The sequence below is a fragment of the Octodon degus genome, unplaced genomic scaffold, assembly GCF_000260255.1.
Source record: "Octodon degus isolate 3935 unplaced genomic scaffold, OctDeg1.0 scaffold00173, whole genome shotgun sequence".
Taxonomy (NCBI): Eukaryota; Metazoa; Chordata; class Mammalia; order Rodentia; family Octodontidae; genus Octodon; species Octodon degus.
In genome coordinates this window covers 2,690,315-2,717,204 of record NW_004524749.1, presented here as the reverse complement: position 1 = coordinate 2,717,204, position 26,890 = coordinate 2,690,315, and the positions used below count along the sequence as shown (strand labels likewise).

Below are 26,890 nucleotides of genomic sequence, written 5' to 3'. Positions count from 1 at the left end.
TGAAAGCAGGAGGATCACCATGAGTCCAAGCTGCATAGTGAGACCCTGTAGCAACCAAATACATTTAAAAGAAAGAAAACAATACTACAAGGCTTATTCCTGCCAACATATCCAGGAGACTGAGAGAACTCTGCCGACAAAATGGCTCAGCACCTTCGTTCTTTTCTCTGCTTTTCAAAAGTTAACATCCCATCTTCACTTCCTAGTTCTAAGGACACGCTCTGCAGGACTGGCAGTGCACAATCCTCAGGGCCTAAAGATTCTTGCTTCCATCTTCTGAGCCTAATCACTCCTGTCATGTCAAGTTGCTCCACTTTGGAAAACTCTCTCTCTCTCTCTCTCTCTCTCTCTCTCTCTCTCTCTCTCTCTCTCTCTCAGGCAACAGTGCTTCTATTAAAAACATTTTGTAAACAAAATCATTTTATGATTGCCTCTACCTACTAAAACACATAGGGCATACATCAAGCAGCAAGTCACAAAGATACCATGTCTATTCACTCTGGAAACCCCTGGTGCACCTGCCCCACATGTATTACCATCCTTCATCTCTTACTCATTATTCACTGCATTACTTTTTATACTACCTTTTCAGATGGAGAAACAGAAGAAAACATGCCAAACTTTCAGAGAGTTCCTTGTGGAAGGCGGGTCTCCCTTTCCCAAGCCCCAGTCACGTAGCCCCCCTTCTCTGAGGCAGCTAGTAATCCATTTCACATTGACACCCAAGCGCGCGCGCACACACACACACACACACGTACCCAGCCCCATTAGAGACTCACCAAAATAAGGTTGAATCTAAGTAACAAGAATTGTAATGACCCTGGATACCTTTCTTCTTTCCAATCATTATCTCCAAACCTTCTTTTTCCATTTTTGGTGGAGTGTTTTCTTCTACCACCTCACTTAAATAGCCTCCAAATGCTGCCATGATAAAAATGAAAGTGAAAAGAATTCTCTTAAACTATTATAGTATATATGTCTTTCTTTTAAAATACGTTTTGGTTGACACAAAATTTGTTTCTCAATCTTTGGTTAACTGTTATTTGGCCTATATTATTTTTTAAAAAAAAAGGCTATTATTCATTTTCAATCTCATCTCTTTCACAATTTCAAAAACAAGAGTATTAGGCAACATGTAAAGAACATCTGTCCAGTAAAATACTTATCAAAAATGCTTCATTTTCAAGTCTGAAAAAAAAATCCCAAGTGTTTCTTCAAGATTACAAAAAATGTTTTTCATAAAGAAGCATTATCGATTTATACATGCTTAACCTGTGAGACGCTGCAATTGGTCCCTATTGTCAAGAACTGGAAAGGGACAGCACCAGGAAACTGTCCCCATACCAGGTAAGACAACTGTCTTCCATTCACCCAGCTGAATGCTGATTTCTTGACAGGACATCTGACAGGGGCACTTAACACAACAAGAATGAATCACTGCAAAAAAGTTACGTTTCAATTTCTACTTCCTGTACTCCTAAAAATTAAATGCCTAGTCAACAGGAAAGGAACAATATATCCTACTATTTCTCATTTAAGTCCCAATTTTCCTAACTAATACACTTAAAATGTCTAGTTTGATGACTATTGGCAAGAAACTCATTTAAGCACTGTACCATCCCTACTGTTAAATGGGAGAAAACGGAGTCCCTTCCTATTAGTAAGTAAATGGAAAGCACCCACTACCTAAGGAGTTGCAGCGCTCGATCTGATTGGAGACGGGCTGCAGGGACGCAAACCTGGAGTCCGGCCTGCAGCTCTTCAGCTTCACGAACAGTGCCTTCTTCAGGGCACAGGTGAAATACCGGGTGCCCCTAAAAGTTCCATCTGTGCAGCCTGCACATTCATCCTCCTGAAAAACAAAGGCTTCCACATGTACCTGCGGCCCTTAGGAAGACAGCCCACAAAACGGAGGCACTGAGGATGGGCTCTGGGTTCACCTTTGCGCTACATTCCCTCCTAATTCCTGTGATGTGAGCAGTATCAGGAAGGTGTTGGTGCCTCCGCCCACAGCTAATGACCTGAGAATCTAATTCCTTAATCCTGCAGGAGGTCCTCCATGCAATTCTTCCAGAACATATGCCTATCGCTTTCTGGAATGAATGAATTTCCTGTATCACTTCCACAAGTAGTAAGAGGAGGGTGAGATGGGAAATGCAACTCAGTGGGAAAGCACTTGCCCAGAATGCACCAGGCCTGTGTCCCATCCCCAACAATACAAGATATACAACTAAGTAAATAAAACTAAGTGGAACGGAGAAGCTAAGTATTCTAACTCTCTCTCCAATGGTATTCACTCGTATAGAAACAAACAAGAAAGCAAAAAAACAAACAACCCAAGAAATATATTAAATATACGCTAAACACATTCAAATTCTCCTCTCCCGATTATGAAATTGTTGACAAACTCCAAAGGGAAAAGTGTAAGAGCTCAAAAGATCTCTACATATGTAGGTGATTAATTTTAAAGCCATAATTGATACATCTTTATTGAGAAAGAAGCTGAGGAAGGAAAAAGCTGTTAATAGATATGTTTTCCTTACTGCATTCCATTTAATAAAAGGAACCTAAATACATTACCCTAAAAGCCAATATTTATTCCTTTGACTATCCATCAACTAACTTAAAAGCAAACTAGAAAAAGCTTAAAGAGAAGCCAAGCTAAATGGGAATATTTTTCTCTAGTGATGGCTTTTTTGACAAATACAATAGTTTGCCCAAAAAAAGCCAAGACACACACACACACACACACACACACACACACACACACGCACAATCTTCACAAATCCCCACATAGAAAAGAACTGTAGCTTTCAGGTCAAATTACATTACCAGTTCCAGGCCAGCTAGCACTTCGTTGAGCCCTGGAGGCTGGCCGATCCAGCGGATGACCCCATAGAAAGGAGGGTTCTCCTTCACCTCAGCCAGCGAGCCCACTTCCAGCCCATGGGAGGTCCCGGAGGCCGCAGGCAAGGGCGGGCTCTCTTGCACAGGAGCGCTGTTCAGCTCACCCATCACAGACTGCACCGACAGTGAGAGCGGGCTGTGAGCCATGCTGCCGTTGGTGTTGGGCATCTTCGTCAGACTGAAGGGCAGAGAGTGAAATCTGTTCTCACTGGATAAGGAGCTCAGGGACGGAGGCTGCAGCGGTGGTGAGGAGTGCCCAAAGTCTGGAGACAGCTCTGTAAGTGACTTGGCGGGATCCTCTGCAACTTTAAACAATTATTCTTAATTAGGGAAATTTATTCAAGAATACTGAATATGCCTTACATCTCTGAAACTCAATACACAGACCTAGTACAACTGCCCACCCGACCTCTCTACTAGGATTCTTACAAGCACTACAAATTTACTATCTCCAAAAGTGTTTCTCCCCAGCCCCAAACTTTTCTCCTCAGTCAACAGAACATAATTATTCAAAATTTTAAAAAATCTATTACTGACTGGCATTACCTAAGATATATTCTTTGCCTATAATACAAGTTAGGAATCAGTATAAAAAGATACCAAAAATTAAGAAGCACTTCTAAGTAATTTATGGAACACATAAGTTTTAAAAACAAGAAAAAGAAAAGGAAACAAAGAACTCTTGTGAAGCACACAGAAAGCAACACTCATAGAGAGTCTAACATGCAAGTGCACAACCAGAATGTAAGATCCATGAGAACAGCAGCTTTAAGTCCTTCCTGGGTTGAATTTACAATGCTTGGTATGTCACAAACACAAGAAAGTACCTGTAACATATTTATTTTTAAAAAGTAAATTAATCACATGCTGTAGAGAAAAGCTTTTTAAAATGTCATATAAGTAAAACTAACTAAAGGAACAATATTCTCTTATAACTAAATGACTTCTATTTTCTAATTTAAGGATGAAGACCTACTCTGCACAAAGTTCACTCTTTTATGTTTCACGCAGGTCTGTAAGGACCAATTTTATCTCATGAAATTATTACATATTAGATTCAGGTAGAATCAAGTAGTTAGAAGTATTCTTAAAAAGTCTTTTTCTTTTTTTAATGTATTTAGTACAGGGTCTACACGGTGTCACTACACAGATCGGACTCATAGTGATCCTCTTGTTTTCAGCCTCCCAAGCACTGGGATTACAGGCACATGCCACCACGCCCAGTCTCAATCGCCATTTGAGTGCACCCAGGGGCGGGGCCGGCACAGCACCTAGGAGATCGAAACCCCCAGTCCCTGCGTCTGCCTACGGAGGCACTTTAATCTGCTGAGCTATCTGGCTGGCCCTAATTGGAAATATTCTTGTATAATACAGAACACATATTATAAGAAAAATAAAATTATAGCATAAACCTGAATAATTGACATTGCCTGGAATATGATTGCTAGTTTCCTTTCCTGAGAAAACAAAAATGACCCCATAAGAAAAACATTAGCAAATCTACCAGTAACAACCAGGCAAGAGGGGCCTACACCACGGTATACCTGGATGGGCCCTGTACGCACCCATTATAGAGGTCTCTAGTACTATAAATTCTTGTTTTCATTTAGTTTGTACACAATCACTAAAACCACAACTGTCAAGTCCTGTTCTGAGCATAGGAACTTAGAGTCCAGCTGAGCAGAAAGAAAGAAAAGCAGTAAAACTGCTTTGAGGACACCTGGTCTAACCTAGGAGAGGTAGAAGAGCAAAGGAAAGGCTTCACAGATAGACTAAAGAGCTGGGATTTCAGAAACAAATAGCAGTGAGCCAGACCGCGAAGGTGGAAGAATAGGAAGGACTTCCAGGCTGCCAAAGCAGCAGGCACACACACAAAAGAGGCAAAGAGAGCTCAGTACATCCTAAGAATGGTGCCAGTCCTATGACTGCGGCAGGACAAGAAGACAGAGCTGAGACAGAGGCCCCACCATCAGGAAAAAGCCAGGAATTTGGATGCTTATGTTCAAGGATCGGGGAACAGTAATATATAGCATGCAAAGGAAAGGCAAGGACAGATAAATCTTCAGAAAAAGCACTCTGAAAATTAGAGACAGTATAGTGATTACAAGCTTGAAAAGTTAAATAAACAAGGCCTGAATACTGGCCCTCCTATGACTAAACATGCACATACGTAATTTAACCACTATAATGAAAGTATATGTAAAAGTATCTACCTCATAAAGTTGTTATAAAAAAATAAGTTGTTATGAGGATAAAACAAAAAAAAAGTATACAAACAACAGAACCACAGCACAAGTGAGTGGGAGAGGCCAGCTCAATAAGGCTGAGGAGGATGTCCACGCAGTTGGCTTGAAGGAAGCTGAAAAGATTGGTTCTGCTGAGAGGAAGCCAGTTACAGGCTCCACATTAATACAGACAAGAGCAAACAGAAGGTCTGAATGAAACCACGGTTGTTAGAAATGAAGAAGCAGGGAGAGAGTTCAGGGATGTAAAAGATGAAGAAATCAAGACGACTCATTTTCAACAGATATGACAGAGAGGGTGGAAGCAGGAACAGACATGGATGCAACCCATCCTTGTGTCATGCATATGCCTCACGCCTCCCTCTCCTCTCCTCATACCCTCAGCATCCTCCAGGCTGACTTATGCTAGAATTCCTCCACAGGAGAGAACCCTGAAGGTCACCAGTGACCTCAGATGACAAAATCCAGCGGGCACTGTGTGGTCTTCACCTTGCTTGCCCTCACAGCCGTCGCATGCTGCCCATGTGCTCCATGGCTTCCTGACCTAACAGTCTCTTGGATTTCCCACATCCCCTGGGCACTTTTGCATAGTCTCTGCTGAAGACTTACCTTTCTTCTACACTGGATGTTAAGCTCCTTGTTCAATCACAACCTATGCCCTCCATCCTTTCTCTCTCTCTCTCTCTCTCTCTCTCTCTCTCTCTCTCTCCCCCCCTCCCCCTCCCCCCCTCCCCCCCTCCCCCCCCCACCTCCGTCCTTCATAGCACTATTCGGAAGACTTCAACCACCTTGTGATGACACCTAGGCATCTCTTTGTCCAGCTCTTCTCTTCTAGGCTTCAAACCCATATCCAACTGCCCACTTGATGATTCCTTTCTAAGAAGTTGGAAAGGCCCCTTCAATTCAACAGTCAAAATCAAATTCCTCACCTTCCTCTACCACCATCTAAGTATGCAACCCAGAAAACCAGAGGTCATCACTGATACACTTTCCCCCCAAACTCTGCTTTCCAGCCCTATAGAACTCCTACCGATTCAACTGAATCTCAGATCTACTTCTCCCCATGTCTTCCCAAGTCAAGTTGCAGATACTACAGCCAATTACTGAGACCTGCAACAGCCTTCAGTGGTGGCCTTGCACTCACTCGGTCCCCACTCCAACCCACCGTCTGCCCTGCAGCCAGAAGGATCTTCCCAAGACCAAACCTGGTTACCTCACCTGCTGCTGAAAATCCTCCTGTAGCCCTGCACAGTGTTAGCGGGGCGCTCGGGCTCCACGTGGCCTGGCTCTGCTGCTGCTCTGTTCTCATCTCACTAAAGGCCGTACCTGTCTTCACTCTAGCTAGACTGGCTCCTGTCAGCCTCGGCAAACAGGAGGCTCCACTCTTCCCCAGGCCTTTGCATATGCCAGTCCCTCTGCTTGAAAAGCCCTTCTGTCCTCTCCCACTGTCACCTCACTCTGTAAGCCTAGGTGGCTGTCGCTTCCTCTGAAGACACCCCAAGCCCCTAGGCAACATCTCAGTGCCCTCACGGCATTCCATGCGCTGCCCTCATTCCACTGCAGCTCCACATCTGCATCTGTGCCTGATTAATTTCTACCCTAACAATTTGACTGTAAACTCAGAAAGCACAAGGGCAATGTCTATTTTTTCCCCACCATTATAACCTCCGAGAATGTCTGGCATACAATAAACCTCAGTAAATATTTATTGAACAGATGGACAAGAAAATGAACATGCCAGAAGAAAAGGTTGTCCCAGAACCAAGGGAATGTGGAATTTTTTAAAGGGAGTGTTTTAAAGAGGTCAAGAAAGACCCAGACAGAAAAGCTTTCAAATAATTCAACTGATTCTAGAGCTCTTCTACTCTAAGTAGATCATTAAGAGATTGAGCTACTAAACATTTTAAGTGTTTTATTAACCTTAACAGCAGTGCAGTTCAGAATGTGTAAGCATTTTAGTTTAGCAATATTAACAAATGTTTATTCATTCTGTTTCAAAAACATGCAAATATTGATTTAAAATCTTTTTTTTTTTTTTTTGATGAGTTAAGAGGATGAGTTCGCTATAAAGAACACTAAAATCATAGTTTACCTTCATCAATGTACCATGCATTTTTTGATTTAGATTGTGGTTGTGAGTCCACAGAAGATCCATTTAAGGTATAAAATAATTCAGATCTATTTCTGTTTCCGGGGTCTGAGGTAGATCCTAGAAAACAAAAGTTTCTTTTAAAAATAAAGCCAATATGTTATCACAGTTTTTTTTTGTTTGTTTGTTTTTTGTTTTTGTTTTTTTTGCAGAACCGGTGATTGAATTCAGACCCTTGTGCTTGCCAGGCAAGCACTTATTCTACTGAGCCATCCCCCCAGCCCCATCACAGTTTTTAATAAGACAAATTAAAACATATTCACATTTGTTTGTACAACCAATAGAAGTATACAAATACAATATATTTTATCATTGTAGTCTTCACTTAAAATACTGGTGGCCCTTTAGAGCCAATGCAGAAGAAGAGCAGGAATAAATTCAAGCCTGCTCATTCTGTTTAAATGCAAACTGTTCTAAGAAATTATATATATAATTTACTTCTAAATGTCAAGATTACCATTTCCCACTGCATCTGATGAATTACTTAAAATTCACAACTTAAAACTCACACCCTGATGGTTCAGTAAAGGACACACACACACACACACACACACACACACACACAAAGGTGTATAGGTGTGTCCACAGCAGCTGGGTTTGTGTACACTCTGTGACGTTCGCACAAAGACAAAATCACCTAATGATGCAGTTCTCAGAATGTGTTCCTATCACAAATGACACCTGATTGCATTTTAAACCAGTTGCTGTTGGAAGAACATAATCTCCCAATCTTGTATACAGATCAGACCACAGATTAAGTTTAAAAAGTTTTAAAGTTCAGGCAAGGGATGCACCCCAGTGCAAGAGCACCTGCTGACCATACACAAGGCTGTAGGTTCAATGCTGGACACTGCAAAACTACAAATTAAAGAAAAAATAATAATTCTAAAGAAAAAAGACTCAGGGACTGGGAAGATGGCTCAGTGAAATAAGTGCTTCCCTAGCAAGTGCAAGGGCCTGAGTTCAATCCCTGGTTCCGCAAAAAAAAAAAAAAAAAAAAACCATTCAATATTTAAACATTTTGGAATTGCTGACCATAAAATTTGTCACTTAATTTCATCAGTTTGAAAAATGTGGCACTATTATTTCTTTTTTCTTTTTTTTTTTTTTTTTTCAGAACCCAGGATTGAACTCAGGCCCCTGCACTTACCAGGGAAGCACTTACTCCACTGAGCCATCTCCCCAGCCCCATTTCTTCTATATTGCTATATTAAATGCAAACATTAGTACAGCTGTGTCACAGACATATCCAGACATGGCACTACCGTAGTGCTTACTGAGACAATGCGCCCCAGCAGAGAGCCAGGAGTCTGCAAAAGCCAGAGAAGCCCAGCTCTCACCCTCCATGTCAAGCAGACAGGCCTACATTCTGTACCTTTACCTCACAAATGCTGTAATATAATCAGCACCCAGTAAACCAGTAATCCCAGCTATTCAGGAGACTGAGGCAAGAGGATTGCTTGAGGCCAGGAGGTCAAATCCATCCTGGGCAACATAATGAGACCCGATATCAAAAAAAGAAAGGAGAAGGACTGAGAAAATAGCTCAGCAGTCTAAGTGCCTGCCTGGCAAGTGCAAGGACCTGGGTTCAATCCCCAGTACTCCATGTTGTGCCCACACTGTGCAGGCCACTGAAACTGGGCATGGTAACACATGCCTGTAATCAGAGCGCTCGGGAGGCTGAGACAGGAGGACCACTATGAGTCCGAGCTGCTGCATAGTGAGACCCTGTACCTAAATAAATAAATAAATAAAAGAAAAAGGAGAGCCGAAGACAGAAAGGGGAGGGGAAGAGAGAGAAGGGAAGGAGAAGGGGAAGGGAGATACTGGGAGGAGGAAGAGAATGGGGACTAGGAAGAGCAAGAAGAGGAAAAAGAGAAGAGGAAAGAAAATAAAAATGGAGTGAAGGAGTCAAGGAAGGAAAGAATACAAGCCCTTTCTTATTTTATTTTATTTCTAATGTATTTGGGTCAACAGGGTCTCACTACAGATTGGACTTGTAGTGATCCTCCCGTTTTCAGCCTCCCAAGTGCTGGGATTACATGTGCACGCCACCACGCCCAGTCTCAATCACTGTCTCAGCACTGCCTGGGAAGGGAGCCAGAATGGCACAATGGGGACCAAGCCCCGGCCCCTGCATCTCTTATATTTTTTATTTTAAGACAAGATCTCACTAAACTGCTGTTTTGTCCAGGCTGTGATCAAACTTGTGATCCTCCTGCCTCAGCCTCCCAGAATGCTCTTGGGTTTGTTTCACCCTATCAATCTATGCAGTATGGTGAAGCCAACAGAAAAAGAGGTATAAATTTGACATGTATCATGAGAAAGTTCTGAAGAGAGACAAAATTTTTGTTTAGCAGTTTGCAATTTAATTTGTGCCACATCTAATTATCTCCCTATTATCTCCAGCATACTTTAGCCTATATAACTACCCATGTATGGTTATATAGCTGTGACTTTCTGCTATGCATACATGTACACACCCACATGTGCACACACACACACACGCACACACACACACACACACACACACATTCAAAAGCAGGGGTTTCCAAAGCAGCTGATCATGGACCAGAAGAAGACTCAAATACTACAGGAAACTTATCAGGTAAAAGGTAAGGAATTAATGATTTAAGCAACATCATCTACTTTAAAATGTTGAAAAGAAGTAAGTCTATGTATATGCGATAGCAAAATAGTTTATAAACTTTTTACTGCCTGGGAAAGGTATTATAAAAGTTACTAAGAACTGCATCTTGTTCATACCTGTAGCCTTTGGTTTATTATGACTGGATGGACCTTTGTCCCCCACACCTCGTGACATAAAGGCAAGTTTGGGAGGCCTCCTTTCCTGTGTCACGCTATCTGAAACAGTAAACATGTTTTTTAAAGCTAAAAGCAAATTTTTATGGACCAGAAATAAGAAAACAATGACAACAAAAACAAAAAAAAAGCCTCTTTTCAACAAAAAGCACAAGTTTTACAATTTTACAAATACTTCTAAAGAGCATCAAAAGAAAAGCAATGCTGTATTTCAAAATACAATTTTTATAAGAAAATATACTTCTAAAATGCAATTCAGCTAAATGCTTCAAACTCTTGAAAACTCGATAATATGTATCCAATTTGGTTTGTTGGGGTCTTTTGTTTTTGTTTCTTGTTGTACCAGGGACTGAACTCAAGGCCTTCACACTAAGCCACATCTCCAGCCCTTTCAAATTTTTTATTTTCCGACTCTGTCTCACTAAGTTGTTAAGCTGCTCAGGCTAGGCTCAAACTTAGAACCCTGTGCCTCAGCCTCCTAGAACGCTGGAATTACAGGCATGGGCCTTCACAACTGGCTATCTGATGGCTTAAAACTACAAAGAAAACCATATTCACAATTTTTGCAGCATTCCTCAAATCAGTATGCTCAGAACACCCTCTGTATTCCACACTCAAAGGTTTCTAGAACATATTCAGATGAGGACAGTTTTTTTATCGCATAAAACCAGAAGCCTTACTATCCTAATGCACATTGAGACTCTCAGGAATGGGCAAACTTATGTGATAATACTATTCTGTACCATTCTGCTTAGTAACAGATTAGCATACTTCATAGAACAGTTTGAAAAAACTCTAAGTAGGAATATATTATCACATAGGAATATGCTCATGCGGAATATATGTTAGTTTTAAAAACACATATATGTTAAGAATAACATAGACATAGATGTAAACACACATATAAACAGGAAAAACAGGGAGAATTAATTACACACAGATTAATAATGTAAAAAACAGAGACATATAACAGTAATATTTTTGGAGAAAACACCCTAAAATTCTCTTTAAAGTATAAGTGTAATAAATTTGGCAAACTTGTTTTTGATAAAAGCATTCTAAAGCTTTAATCCCATTACATTTATAAGATATTCAAATACTGATCTAACAAATGTAGAAGAGTTGATATGAAAAGTTTTATCCTTAAAAAGTACAACACACTCATGAAGGCCAACATGACACTCAACAGTCATACCTGATAAAGCTGTGTACCAGCAAAAACGTTATCACCCACAGTGGATTTTTGAGGACAGAAAGAAAATAAAGGAAAATTTTTACATTTTAAATATAAGAGAAAGGTCACTGTTTTTTAAAAAGGAAATCATATTGAATTAATTTGATGTAACTTATGATTGGTAACATTTTCCAGGGTTGGAGGAAGAGGAAAACACACATTAAACTATACATCTTAAATCTGCTCCAAATATGAGCAAGTGAGATACTGGAATGTTATTTTAATTCAAACAGTATACTGATTAACAATGAGTTGATCAACGCTGAGAGTACAGTACAAATATTACCTGTGAAAGCTACCGTGGAAGAAAGACCTGTGCTGGGAGCCTCCCCACATTACAGAAGAGAAAGTGCCTACAGAAAGCCGATTTCCACTACTAACTGTAATCAACTGCATACGCCTGCTTGAAAAGCGCTATCTCCATTAAGGCACGAGACACACAGCCACAGCAGCAGGCCCTGTGGCCAGTTCCGGGCGCCTTCTCTCCATCAAGCTGTGAGGGCAGCCTCGAGAAGTCCTGGGCCCAAAGGGCAAAGACAAGCTGCGCCAGGGAGGGGTCGTCAGGCTGGGAATGGGAACTACAGGGCTGTGGGGTCAGAAACTACGGTCACCTTCTGCCAGAGATTTTGAGGAGGAGTCAGACACCACCTTACGGAGCAGGACACGGCAAGAGAACTCTAACCACACCAAGCTTGCCATCCAGCAATTATGTGCCAAGTATTTCTTATTACTTCTTCACAGCTATCATGATCCAAAACCATGTGGCACAAAAAAAACAAAGCCTCTCAAATAAATGTTAAGAGACAACTAATTTACAGAAAACAGAGCTATGACCACCAAGCAGCATGAGCCTATTCATAATAACCAGAAGCTGGAAACAATCAATTCTACAAGAGAATAGATTTTAAAAAATTGTAATCTACTCACACAGTGGAATATTATATAGCAATAAAAAGGAGCAAACTATTGCTATACACAACAACTTGAACAGTGTTTTAGGGAAAAACAAATAACAGACCTAAAGTGTGCATTTCACAATGATGATATTAAAAACTTAATCTATTACTCCTATTTATTTAATCATAAAAGGAAAAAAATTTAAAAATAAAAGGAAAATCCCTTGGAGAATCCTTAGGCTAAAAATCAGTAAACAGTAAACTAGTCAGTAAGTTTTGACAAACCAAAAGAAATGTCTATTTGAATGACTCACTAAATGGACAGAAACTGCTTAACTGGTATACTGCTTAACATCATCATCTACAGCCCAATTCAAACCTGAAGGACAATTTACCAGCAAAGAAAAATCTGGTGAGGAAAATATAGATTAACTTGACTAGAATGTGGTACTGTAAAATCTGATACCAACTGTACCACACAGAGCAATTACCCCAAATCTTCCCCAGTGTCAGATTACCGATAAGAATGAATACTTGCCTTATATTTTGGACAACTGCATATAAAAAGTGTATGTACATGAGACCTTAAAGGTAACACCACAGTTGCATGCTGAGACCTGGTGATTCAAAATATCCTTTGGGGGCTCTGTCTCATGGGACCAGGAATGCTGCCTACGTAGGCAACTCCGAGCGTGAGTCAGACCGACACCAACCTCAGAGGAAGGTACTCAGCACCACCTAAGCCGTACACCCCTTGGCCTCGCAGTCCTATACTGGGGCGTTATCTTTAGCCACACTACCAGCACACATGCAATCTGATAAATGTGCATTATGAAGTTATTCACAGAAGTACTATTTATAAAAGAACAAGACTGAGGACAACCTAAATCATCAGGAGGGCACTGGTGAAAAAAGCTTATGAAATATTCAAACAATATAATACAATAACTTAAAAAATTATTTGTGGAATTTATGTACTAACAGAAAATGATCTTGCAAACCAACTGTTAACTTAAAAAGGAAGGTATAACTTTCAGTTTTAGGAAGATAGAGTAGATATAATTTTCCCTACTCATACTACTAAGTACAATTAAAACTTTTGCCAGAATTTATAGAACAAGTATCACAAAACTCTGAAAGCTGGAGAAAGTACGGAGGCCACGCAGGGACCTCAAACCCAAGCAGCCACTCGACAGGGTCTCCCTGGGTTTCCTCCCTGACTCACACAGATACCAATCTTAGACCTGCCGAAGCCAGCAGCCTAGAAACATCCATGCGCAGAGACAAAAGTGAGCCTCACCAAGTCAAAGGACATCTATTCTCTCCAAAATCAGACTCCAAATATCAAGATTTTGCAGAGATGTGTACAATTCAATTCTAAAATGTATATAGTGAAGCAAAAGATCTGTAATAGCTAAAATGTTTTGGCAAATGCTTTTGTTCACAAGACTTACCACTCAGCTATAGTAATTGAGACAGTGTGGTTCTGGCAGTAGGCTAGAACACAGAGATCACTGGAAGAAAATCGAGAACCAAGAAAGAGGCACCCACAAATACGCCCAAATGATTTTGGAAAAAGGTACACTAGCAAGCCCACAGAAGATAGACAGCTTTTTCAGCAAATGGTGCTGAAACAATAAGATAGCTATAAACTCAAAATTTTAAAAACTTGTAAGGCTCATATCTTACAAAAATCAATTAAAAAGGAATCATTCACTTAAAGGACAATGTAAAACTCTGATGAATGAATGAATGAATGAATGAATGAATGAATGAAGAAAGAAAGAAAGAAAGAAAGACAGGCAGAGAAGAAAAGAGAAGAGAAAAGGCAAAAAAAAAAAAAATTGCATATATTGCTAGAAGGGGATAAAATAGTGTGGTCACTATGAAAACAATCTGGCAGTTCCAAAAATGACTAAATACAGAATTACCATGACTGAGCAATTCCACTCCTAGTCATATACCCAAGAGAACTGAAAACATATGCTACAGAAAAACCCTTATATAAATGTTCATGACAACATTTTTGTAATAGTCAAGAATTAGAAACAATCAACTGATGAACAGATAAACAAAATTCACACAATATTAATTCAAGTCCTATAAAAAGGACTTGAATAGACTCATAATACAATTGGAATAAGCCCTGAAAAAGATAGGCTTAAGTAAAACAATCCAGTCACAAACGTCATTTGCACGAAGCATCCAGGATAGCAATTCCATGGAGACAGTTTAGTGGCTGCTAGGGTGGAGGAGAAAGGAGGCAGGGGCAAAGGGATCAAGGATTTCCACTCAGAATGACCAAAAAATCTGGAATGCAATAATAGTGACAGATGCAAAACACTGTAAATATGTTTGATATTATTGAAATATGTTTTAATAGGATGAAATTCTACAGTTCTCATTTTTTTTTTTTTTTTTTTTACTATTAATGGTATATAAATTATACTTCAACTTTTTAAAACTGAGAAGAAAATCTTCCAAATCTAGCATTGGGCAAAAGTTGCTGGGCATGCCACTAAAACACGAATCTATAAAAGGAAAATTTTATACATTTAACTTTGTACAATCAAAATTTTTTGCCCCATGAAAGACACTGCTAAGAGAGTGAAAAGATAAGCTTCAGGCCAGGAGAAAATATTTGTAAATCATGGGTCTAATACAAGACTACTACTGTATCTATAATATGTACAGAATTATCAAAACTCAACACTAAGCCAGGTGTAGTGGCATACACCTATAATCCCAGCACTCAGGAACCTGAGACAGCAGGATCACCATGTGTTGGAGGCTAGCCTGGGCTACATAAGTGAGTTCAAGGCCAGCCTGCACTACATAGGGATACCCTGTCTCAAAAAAAGGGGGGGGGCTGGCTTGATAGCTCAGTGGACTAAAGCCCCTGCTTGGGCAGAGTACAGCGGCCAGGGTTCAATCCCCAGCATGAGGAGCCAGCCCCATCAGCAGGGCATGCTGAGAGGGTGATTGAGACTGGGTATGGTGGCGCGTGCCTGTAATCCCAGCACTTGGGAGGCTGAAAACAGGAGAATCACTGAGTCCCATCTACACAGTGAGACCCTATACACCCTGTAGATCCTGCCCTAAATACAGGAAAAAAAAAAAAAAAACCAAGTAAAAAAACTCAACAATAATCTCATTAGAGTCTATGCAAAAGAGGTAATTTTGAAGAAGACATATTAGAGATGACATAAACACAGGAAAATGCTCAACATCATGAGTTATCAGGGAAACACAAAACCACAGCGAACTATCACGCCACATCTTTCGGACAGCTAAAATTAATAATGATAACACCAAATGTTAGATGTAAAAAAGGTGGGCTTCCTCATATTACTGATGGTCATGTAAAATAGGACATCACTCTAGGAAAGTATAACTGCTGCTTTAAGAACTAACCATGTAAATGTATGAGCTGCATACCTGAACAATTATGCCAGAGAAACAAAGATCTGTGTTCACTCAAAAATCTCCTGTACACAAGTGTTTATAGAAGTGATTTATGAGGGCAAAAAGCTAAAAAGAAAGTGTATTTCAATGGATATGTCATTAAACAACAGGGGAACATCTACAGTACGGAGTATTATCTGCAATGAAAAGGAAGAAACCATCGATGCACAAAACAAAAACGACTCTCCAGAGAAATACGCCAAGCAGAGTAAGCTGATCCCAAAAGGTCACGCTCCACAGAACACTCTTGAAATGGCACCAGGGAAATGGAGAATAGGTGGGCAGCTGTCAGAGTTAAGGAGATGGGGAAGGGTCAGAGCTGAACCTGTACAGAAGGAGGAGGCAACACACAGGATCTTGTGCTGACTGGAAAGTCCTGTGTGCGGACCACACTGCTCCAACACCAACTGTGAAGCTGGGCTACCGCTGACAAGACGCCACCATGGGGACAAACTAGCCAATGGGCAAATGACCTTTCAGCGAAGGTGAATCTACAACAATTTTAAGTGTCTATAAATCATGTATCTGAGAAAGTCCTTTTATTTGGAATTATCAATAATTCCCCAAACTCAGTAATAAAAAAATTGGCCAAATGATTTGCACCCAGGGTGACACACAGATGAAAATAAGATATGCAAAGATGTTTGACATCACTGGCCACTAGCAAAAGGCAAAGCCAAAAATCACTGACCACAGCAGCACCCATTTCACACCTAGAAACATAGCAAAAAGTAAAGATCTGCACACAAATTTTCATAGCCACATTACTCATAAGGGCCAAAAGCAAGAAACCACCCAAGTGTCCATCAACAAGGGAATGACTAAACCAACGGGAACACTTGTCAGCAGTGAGGAGGTCAAGAGGCATGAATCAGAAAATGAGTAGGCTGAGTGAAATAACCCAGCCCCCAGCCTCCAAAAGTACACTCAAGCTATTCCACCCACACAAAATTCTGTCAAATGTAAATAAAAGTGGAGTGACAGATGATCACCTATCGCCCGACTTGGGGTGGAGATGGCAGATGCAACCAGCACAATCCCAAAGGACATATTTTTGGGGCACATGGGCACTGTCTTGGCAGTGTCATGGGTGCACATGTATGTTAAGACAGCAAACTATACACGTTAGATCTGCGCAGCTCACTATATGCCAACTGTATATCTTTTTTTTTTTTTTTTTTAATTTTTAGGGAAGGGTCTACAGGGTGTTCAGGGTCTCAGTACTAGACCAGACTCGTAGTGATTCTCCTGTTTACAGCCTCCCAAGAGCTGGGATTACAGGTACATGCCACCACGCCTAGTCTCAATTACTGTCTCAGCCTGCCCTGGGGGTGGGACTAGCACAGCAGGCCCAGGGATCGAACCCCTGGCCCCTGTGCCTGCTTGCAGGTGCTTTGATCTGCTGAGCTATGTGGCCGGCCCTGTCAACTGTATTTCAAGAAATACAATATTCAGGAGCCTGAACACCATGTCCTGCTATGTGTGTCAGCGTTTCAAACAGCAACGAAAAGAGGACATTTTTTATAGCAAGTCTAAGATTTCTGCATCTTTCAGTCTAAAGTATCTAGAAATCAACAGTAACAAAATATTGACTGAGAAAAACTCTTTCCTAATCTCACCAGCTGTTCAACTGTTCCAAAGAATTTTTCTTAAATGCTGGATATATTAATTTTGTCCCACAAAGGAAGGTAATTGGGCAAGAAAAAGAAATGAAGCAACTGAAGGAGACACTGTGACTCTTTTTTTTCCCTCAAGAAAAGAATGTTAATGACATGAAACAGACATGAAGATTCATTCAAATAAACTAAATTAATTTTTGTTTAAACAACTTTAGTTTTTAAAGTCTGTTTGCAAGCTTTATTTTGTTGGCAAATAAGTATAATTTATGTATTATGTTATAAAAGCTGGTATCATTCTTAATTAGCTCCTATTCAGGGTTTATGAATGCCACGCTTTAAAAGAAAGAAACAGAAAGCATTCTTCTCCCTTCTCATCCTGCTCTCAGCCAGCATGATGTGGGTGACAACAGTTGATCTAGACGACCACGTGCCTGACACATGATGCCCCACCAACTTGTATTGTTTTAATTCTTAGCAATATTTAAACAAAATATAATTGCAAATGTCTTTAAGATAAATACCGTTAAAAAAATACTTTGCCATCCAGGTTATATTCATTTCTATCACAGGAGAGATAGAAATGGTAGTTTTTTCTTTTCTTTCCTTTGTTTCTTAAGTGCTACTGCAGAGCTAAAGATAATTTAACATTTCAAACTAAATTCAGAGAGAGAAAACATACTCAAAGCAATACCACTGTAGAGTTGGGGCAGGGGCACTTCAAATGTTTACAACAAACCAAGAAAAATACAATCAATTATACATAAGCCAACTTTATACTTCAGGTATTTCTTTCTTTCTTTAATGACAAGATCAGCCACGACTTCTCCAGTCTCCTGGGTTGTACAATATAATGATGTAATAAATTATACAGTTTTCCAATTTAAAATTCAAATTTAAAAATGCAACTAAAGTAGGTAAAACAGATAGTTAAACTCCATCTAAAATGGCTAAGAGGGCCAGCCAGATAGCTCAGCAGACTAAAGCGCCTGCTTAGGCAGAGTGCAGTAGCAGGGGTTCGATCCCCAGCATGCCGGGGCGCACTGACGCTGTGATTGAGACTGGGCATGGTGCCACGCACCTATAATCCCAGCACTTGGGAGGCTGAAAACAGGAGAATCACTACAAGTCCAGTCTACATAGTCAGACCCTGTAGACCCTGTACTAAATACATAATATATAAATAAATAAATAAATAAATAAAGGTGACTAAGGTTTTGGGTTTTCAAGAGTATCCTTTGATCACCCTTCTCCCACACCACCAAAAAAATAATTAAATAGGAAACCCACAAAGTTATCAGATTTGGTGAGTGAAGTTGTATTTAACTTTGCGATTCTGGGAACATATCATTAGCCATAATTAGTTAACCCCGCAAGAATACATAAATGATGAAAGGCAACATTTTTACAAGAAAATTCCTTTACCATTTAGCAAGTTAGACAGAACTAGCGTCACTATCACAGTGTGTTAGTGAGATGGGGCTCTCAATATGCTCCACTGACACTCTGCACCAGACAATTTGTCGTTGCGTCCTGCGCTGGAGCCATCCAGTACAATGTTTAGAAGCAGCTCTGGTCCACACCCAGCAGATGTCAACAGTATCTCCCTCCTCAGCGTGACAAACAAAACACTGTCAAATGCACCTGGGACCAATACCACTCCAGGTTAAGAACAATAAGCTCCAATTTGAAAGAACCTTCCTATGGAGGTTTTGTACTCATTCCAATGGAAGGAAGAAAAGGAGGAAAGGAAGGAGGGAAAGTGGGAGAGAAGAAAGGAGGCAAGCAAAGCAGGAGAGCAGAGGAGAGGGAAGAAACAAAAAACCTCAACAGCCCAATGGCGGGGCTGGGGCCCTGCCCCACTGTGAAATTACTTGCCCAGAATGCCTGAGGTCCTGGGTTCAAGGCCCATAAGTGAACACTATGAGAAAAAGGAAAATGTTACACAATAAAAGGAACGTATATTTCAAATAGCAAAAGATGGCAAAAATAAGACCTAATCACAAATGTCTGGGCCTGGGAGATAGCTCAGCAGCACAGTGCCTACCTGGCAGGCACAAGGTCCTGAGTTGGATTTCTGGTACTCCCCCTAAAAAAATATACAAATGTCACCATACCTTCCTAGGGAAATCTCTTCTTGAATAGATATCTCTATACCCAAAAATGTATATAATTTAAAAGCAGAACTTCTAGTAGAGTGAGTTCCTACCAGACTATTTCTCCTATAGATGATAGATAGAAACTTTGACAAAATACACACACAAAAAAAAACCCTGTACACAGGCAAAATTGCATGAAAAAAGCAGAGTATGAGGGGATGCAAAGCAACAGCAGCACAAAGATATAGTCCAGAATAGTTCCACATGCAAAAAGAAACAAATAAATTATGGCCTATTCTCAAAACAAAAAGAATCATAACAGCAATCCATCCACAGATGAAGATAAAAGAGTCTGGAATTAACAGATAAAGATAATTAAAACAGCAAGCATAACTACAACGTATTCACAGAAGTAAATGAATATCTTCTTTAAAAAGAAGTCCTTGACTGAAGAAATGAAAATTATTTAAAAACAAACAAAAAAAGAAAAAAAAAGAAAAAGAAAGTTAAAAAGAGCTTTGAAACACATCAAAATACACTGCCTGGATGATGCTATGGGCTTGAACATGGCTTCTGGGCGTCCCCAAACCACATGCTGCAAGTGTGGTCACTACTAAGGCTGTACAAGATGGCGGTCCTGGAGGAGGGAGGGCCTAGCGGGAAGCAGTTAGGTCACTGGGAGCACCGCTGGCAAAGTCCCCGAGCTGCTGAGCTGCTCTTGGGAGGAGAGTTCTCACCACAGCAGGCTGCTATAAAAGAGCAAGGGCAGCCCCTCCCTGGGCTCTGGCTTCCAGTCCTGCAGCCAGTCTCTGCCTCTGGCATGCACTCCCAGCATGAGGCCCTGGACAGAAGCCAAACCAACAAGGACATCCAATCTTGGATTTCCAGTTTGTAACACTGTAAGCGAAAGAAAATTCTTTTCTTTATACAGCAACCATCCCTTAGACCAATGTCACAACACAATATGCATTAAAGAAAAAAAAGTCAGCAAGATTGAAGATGGAACAAAAGAAAGCATGTGAAGAATGAAGAGAAAAAATATTGAAAAAAGTTAACAAAACCACAAGGGTTTGAGGGCCATTAAAAATACTAACGGAGGCTGGGGAGGTAGCTCAGCAGTCTAAGCACCTGCCTGGCAAGCACACAGACCCGAGTTCGGTGCCCACTACCACATGCCCTGCCGGCCCCAAAACCCAGGGCACACTGTGCAACTGCATTGTGAGACCTTGTATCAAATAAATACTTTTTTTTAAAAATTCTAATTGATAGCTAATTGAGATCACAAAATCAAATGGGACAGAGAAAGCATTTGGCTAAATAAGTGCAAAAATTCCAAATTCAAAAGTTGAGCAAAACTCTAAGCAAGATACATATAAAGAAAAACATATTAGGCTTATCATAAACTTCTCTAAATAGAATATAATGGAGAAAAACCTCCAGCTCTCCCAGATAAAAACAAGAAGTTACCATGGTGGCTATTCAAGAAAAACAAGGAAAGAGGGCAGTAACAGTAACCACAAAAATATAGTTTCTTTAAAGGTGATAAAAATATTCTAAAACGAACAATGACTTCTCATTGCTGTAAATATACTAAAATACTTGGAAATGTATACTTTAAATAACCAAATTTTATGTGAAATAGTTCTCAATAAGTCCACCTTTTAGAAGAATCAATTGTATTTTTATACGTCAGTAGAATGCTACTGGAAAATATGTTGTACTTTATAACACATAAAAATGCATTTTAAAAATGCATACAGTGGGCCAACCAGATAGCTCAGTGGCTTAAGCGCCTACTTGGCAAGCACAAGGTCCTGAGTTTGATCCCCCGTCCCACAAATTAATTAATTAATTAAAAATGCATACAGCACTTGGGGGAAGGCTGAAGAAGGAGGATCGCCATGAATGTGCGGCCATCCTGGGCTCCATAAGCGAGTCCAAGGCCAGCCTGAACATAGCAAGACACTGCCTCATTAAAAACAACAAATTATATATATATTTCATGGAAAAGGATAAAATTTTAGTAAAGTGAGATTAAATATGAGAAGATACACAGTTTATATGTTAGAAGTTTTAATATAATCAAAATACCAGTTCACTTCAATTCGTACTACAGATCAACTGCAATGCCAACTGAAATCTTACCAGAACTCTCTTGTAATATTTGAGAAGCTGATAGCTAAACATACAGGAAAAGCCAAAGGCCAAGGACAGTACAGAGACTCATTAAGGGAAAAAGAAAATAACAAGAAAGGATATACACTCTTAGCAGCTGCCACAGCTTCTAAAGCTATGATACAAAGGGCAACAGGCCTTAGTGCAGGCTAAGAAGAGACAGAATTACACATGCGTATAAGTGGGAAATTGACCAATCCACAGCAGGCATGACACCCGAACTGCACACCTATACCCATGTTCTATATCCAACCCATAATGATAGTTCTAGATAACAGACCAAAAGTGAAGAGCTAATCCATCAAAGTTTTAGAAGACAATATAGAAGGCTGGGTTGTAGCTCAGTGGTACAGCACGTTCCTAGATTTGCAAAGCCCTGAATATGACACCAAGCAAAGAAAAATAAATAAATAAATAAATAAAAATTAAAAATACATAATAATGTAAAATAGGATAACTGAAAATAGCAATGAGATAGAACTACTGCTACTAGTATTAAAACATAAAGATTCTCGAAGGTAGATGGTGAGACAGAAGAGAAATTCCAGAGGAACACAAAATGCACATGGGAAATCAGCACAATGGAAGTAACATCTGAAATCAGTGGGAAAACATGGACTTTCTGCTGATGTTGTAATGATATTGGAACAACTGGGTACTTACTTAGGGGGAAGACAAAGAAAAGAAATTTGGTCCACATTTGATATTGTATATATAGTTCTTTAAAAAAAAAAAAAATGAATCACAGGCATACTAACCACAAGAGTACTAGAAAAAGACACTGGGAAATTTTTTATAACCTTAGAGTGACTCCAAATCCAGAACCAAAAACACAATTGATAAATTTAGTTGGGTAAAAAATTAAAAATCCTACATGGCAAAAAACATCAAAAGCAAAAGAGCCTGTGCTAGGTGAAATATGCCAGATAGAGAGGAGAAATACTGTATGAATCCACTTACATGAGATACCTAGCATAGGCAAATTGGTAAAGACAGAAAGCAACTCCAGAAGCTCCCAGAGGCTAAAGAGAAAGAGGAATGGGAGTCATTTCTTAATAGGTACAAAGTTCCTGTTTGAGCAGATTAAGAGAATCCTGTAACAGGCAGCACTAGCTGTTGCTCAATCTGGTAAATGCACTTTAAATGACTGAACCATACGCTTGAGAATGGTTAAAAGGGTAAGCCTTGTTACAAAATAAAAATAAATGAGGTTTTCAGATAAATAATTTTAAAAAGACAAATGGAAAATAGGGTGGGGAAATAGAACATTTACACCTTGCATCACAAAAGAGTTTAACACACTAATGTATAAAGAAGCTAATGATAAAAATAACACCAATACCAATTTAAATATTGACAACAGATATAAACAGTTAACACCAAAAGAAATATAAACTGCCATTAATCATATGAAAAGATGTTTGACTATGCAACTATACTGGAATATATTTCTTACCTACAAGATTGGGAAAAAATTTAATAATATACTCTCATGCTAAACCTATAAAAAATTACCTTTGTATTCTGCGTTATAAACAATTGCTATAAACAAGACTGAGAACAATTAACAACATCTGTAACACTACAGATGCATGAACACTTTTATCACAAACAACCCCACTTCTAAGAAGTTACCTGCTAGCACACTGGGAAATACACATGTATATATAAGGTCATAGTTTTGTGGTGTAGAATAATATAAAGGTTGAAACAACACAAATATCCATTAAAAAAAAGCTGGTTTAATCAATTATGGAATTGTTTTTCCTACAATGGGAAAGTATAATCTTGTTATGATTTGTGTATAAATGTCCTCCCAAAGCCTCATGCAGCTGTGAGCCAGGCTCTTAGAGTTTGTGACTGATCCATGGTCCAATGCTAGGATCATGGTGTGAGTGCTACACCCGCCCTAGGGCGGGTAGCCTGAATACAACACAGGGAAAGAGGCCTGCTCTCTGTTGCTTCTCCCTTTTCACCCTTGCTGCTTTTGCTGTTTTCAGCAGCAAACTGCTGCCCTCTGCTATGTGCCCCTCTGTCTTGGAGCCAGCTAAGTACGGCTGAAACCTCCACAAACTGTGAACTAAATAAAGCTTCCCTTCCTTAATTTTGGGCACCTGGTATTTTCTCTCAGCAATGACAGAAAAGTAAACAAGACAACTCTGTAAAGAACAAGATGTTGGGTGTGGTGGCACATGCCTGCAATCCCTGCACTTGGGAAGTTGAGGCAGAAGGATCACCTTGAGTTCAGTCCCAGCCTGGGCTATGTAATGAGTTTGAGGTCAGCCTGAATTAGCACTGTGAGACCCTGTATTAAACCCCACCCCTCAAAAAACCAAGAACCACTTCTCTATCCAAACATACAAAGAGCTGAGACACAAGGTTATGAGAATAAACAAGAAGCAGAAGTGTACCTGTTTACTTTTATATTAAAGTAGAAAAAGAAATAAGAATATGTACTTGTATAAAGAAGCTCTGGAAAAAAATATATATGTAATAAAAATAGTCAAAAAAATTAAAAAAAAAGTCACAGAGGATGAGTAAGGGGTCAACTGGGATGGAAGAGACGAAAAACTAGAAACAAGACTTACTTTTGAAAACCTGAGTCGTGTGAATGTATTTCCCATCAAAACTGCTTTACTAACTTGATAGGGATTTCTAATCCTAGGATACATCAACTAGTCAAAACTCAAATAATCCAATGCGCATTACATATGTGACCTATATCTTAAAAAAAAAAAAAAAAAAAAGACTGGGCATAGTGGTGCGTGCCTGTAATCCCGGGCTGAAAACAGGAGGATCGCTATGAGTCAGTTCTGTATAAGTGAGACCCTGTAGACCCTGTACTAAATACATTTTTAAAAAAGAAAAAAAAAAACTTAAGTACTTATTTCTAGTTAATTATATGCATGTTGGACTATTTAGGAGGAAGTAAACTGATGTCTGTAATTTTCTTTGAAGTGTATAAAAATGAGACATTATTACACGAGTGGAGAAATGAGCAGATACATACTTCAGTGCTAACCGCAAGAGCAGAGGATGCTCACTGCAGAATTCCTTCCACTTGTCTATGTCCGAAATTTTCTAATAAAACACTATGAAAATTTTACAAACAGAGAAATCATAAGTCAATAAGCAGCAGAAAAATGAGCAGAACACACAAAGGGGCCCAGTCTTCAACAGAAGACATAAATGCTCCGTAAACATACGAAAAGCAGTTCACCCTACTTGTAACCAGGAAGCAAGTTAAAACCACCTTGAGACACCATTTCTCAGCCAGCAGGCCGGCAAGCATTGCAATCAGTACCAAATATTGAAGCAGACAAAGAAGTAACCCGAAGCATAAACATGAGAACGGGTCACCAGGTGGCAAGGTAGTCCCAAAATGAAGCCCACCATGAAGCAGTGACACCGAATAAACTATCAGGCCTCCCATCCACAGAAAAGAATCCCAAAATTCATTTTAAGTAAGTGATACAAATAATTAAAGACCAATCAATGTGTTTCTATTTATATTATGTTCAAAAATAAGCTAACCTAAACAATACACCATTTAGGCATAGAGACATGGTAAAACTATAAAGGAAATTCTGCAAGCAGGCACAGTGGCTGGGGGTTTGATCCCCAGGGCCTGCAGTGCTGGCCCCACCCCCAGGGCACACTGAGATGGTAACTGAGACTAGTGTGGTGGCGCACGCCTGAATCCCAGCGCTTGGGAGGCTATAAACAGGTGGATCACTACGAGTCCAATCTAGTAGTGAGACCTTGAACACCCTGTAGACCCTTCCCTAAAATAAAAAAAAAAAAAAAAAAAAAAAATCAAATTAGTGCTTAGCCCTTGACGGATACTACAATCATGAGGGAAAGATACTTCTGTAGTTCCTGACATACTTAAAATGTTCTATTTCTTTTCTTTCTATTTCACAATGCTTTTCTTTTTAATTAATTTATTTATTTATTCACTTGGTACAGGGTCTCACTACACAGACTGGACTCGTAGTGATCCTCCTATCTCAGCCTCCCAAGTGCTGGGATTACAGGCGTGCACCACAGAGCCAGGCTCTGGGGCTGGCACAGCATGTGGTACCAGGGATCAAACTCAGGTCCTTGCACCGGCCAGGCAGCTGCTTAGACTGCTGAGCTAAGCCCTAGCCTCACATGTTCGCCACATATAACAACTGCACTCCTCATGGGTAGTAGGTCCATGGAAATTCACATAGCGTAATCTCTCCACTTCCCCTTGACCTTTCATTGCCCCCCCAACCATTTTCACACCCAGTTCCTCATGTTTCTCACATTGTTGACAGGACAGGAAACAGAGGCCTAGCAGGATTCCCAGTATCACTCCCTGAGAACCTGCTTTGGTTCCTCTAGGGCAGGGCACTGAGTTTTACTTCCTCAACAATTTTGGGGGTCAGTCTGATGCCGCAAGTCCAAGGACCACACAACAGTAACAGATCTCTAAGAATTCTCCTTAGGCCTGGTGTTAGCTACCACTTCATGCTATAGCCTGTCTCAAAAAGAATGTACCATTTTCCTCTTTCATCCTGTGACAATGAGAGTGTTTCAGAAACTCCAACTGCAAGAGGCTTAGATAAGAGAATTTTATCATCTTATGTAACAGGGAACCTAAGCAGACCCAGGCTTCCTTCTATACTGTTCTATTTCTTACCCTGGATGGCAAGTTACCTGAGTATTCACTGTTACTCTTGATGTGTATTATTATACCCTTTTGTAAACATATTCCATATTTAAACATAAAGTTTCTGCACTATTACATATTTCAAGAATTTAAAAAGCATGCTTAGAATAGTAAACATTCAAATGAAATTGCTTAATAGACATCTCAGCCTTAATACATTCAAAACCAGAATCCTGACTGCACACCGCCCTCCCACTGACATATGTGCTCTGTCTTCCTGCCCTCTCCCGCGTGGATAAACAGTGCTACAGCCTTCCACCTTGGAGTCACCTTGGAGTCACCTTGGATTCCTCAAGCCCCACACCCAACTATCTCAAGTAATTATTGTTCCCCCACCCCCACCCCTCCCAGAACCGGGGATTGAATTCATGCCTTTGTGCTTGCCAGGCAAGTGCTTATTCTACTGAGCCATCTCCAAGGCCCCTCAAGTAATTATTACTTTGAGCTTTTTGGTGCTTTTTGTTGTTGTTCTGAGACAGGGGCTCACTACATAGCTCAGGCTAGCCTTGAACTCACTACATAGGCCAGGCTGGTCTCAAACAGCAATCCTCCAGTCTGGGGCCTCCCAAGTGCTGCAATTACAG

General features: G+C 40.1%; 1 protein-coding gene across 6 annotated transcripts in view; it reads right to left on the bottom strand.

Annotated features, from left to right (window-relative positions):
- Cyld (CYLD lysine 63 deubiquitinase) overlaps nt 1-26,890 on the bottom strand; it is a 59,661-nt gene that overhangs the window by 18,954 nt on the left and 13,817 nt on the right. For 4 of the 6 annotated variants that reach the window (XM_004643394.3, XM_023703501.1, XM_023703503.1 and 1 more), the window contains exons 5-10: nt 11,318-11,326; nt 10,066-10,164; nt 7,243-7,359; nt 2,833-3,212; nt 1,687-1,852; nt 780-921 (exon numbers count right to left, since the gene is read on the bottom strand). In XM_004643394.3, the coding sequence (XP_004643451.1) occupies nt 780-921; nt 1,687-1,852; nt 2,833-3,212; nt 7,243-7,359; nt 10,066-10,164; nt 11,318-11,326 (913 nt within the window). The remainder of the gene's footprint in view (nt 1-779; nt 922-1,686; nt 1,853-2,832; nt 3,213-7,242; nt 7,360-10,065; nt 10,165-11,317; nt 11,327-26,890) is intronic. The other 2 variants (XM_023703504.1, XM_004643395.3) reach the window with 2 other exon arrangements.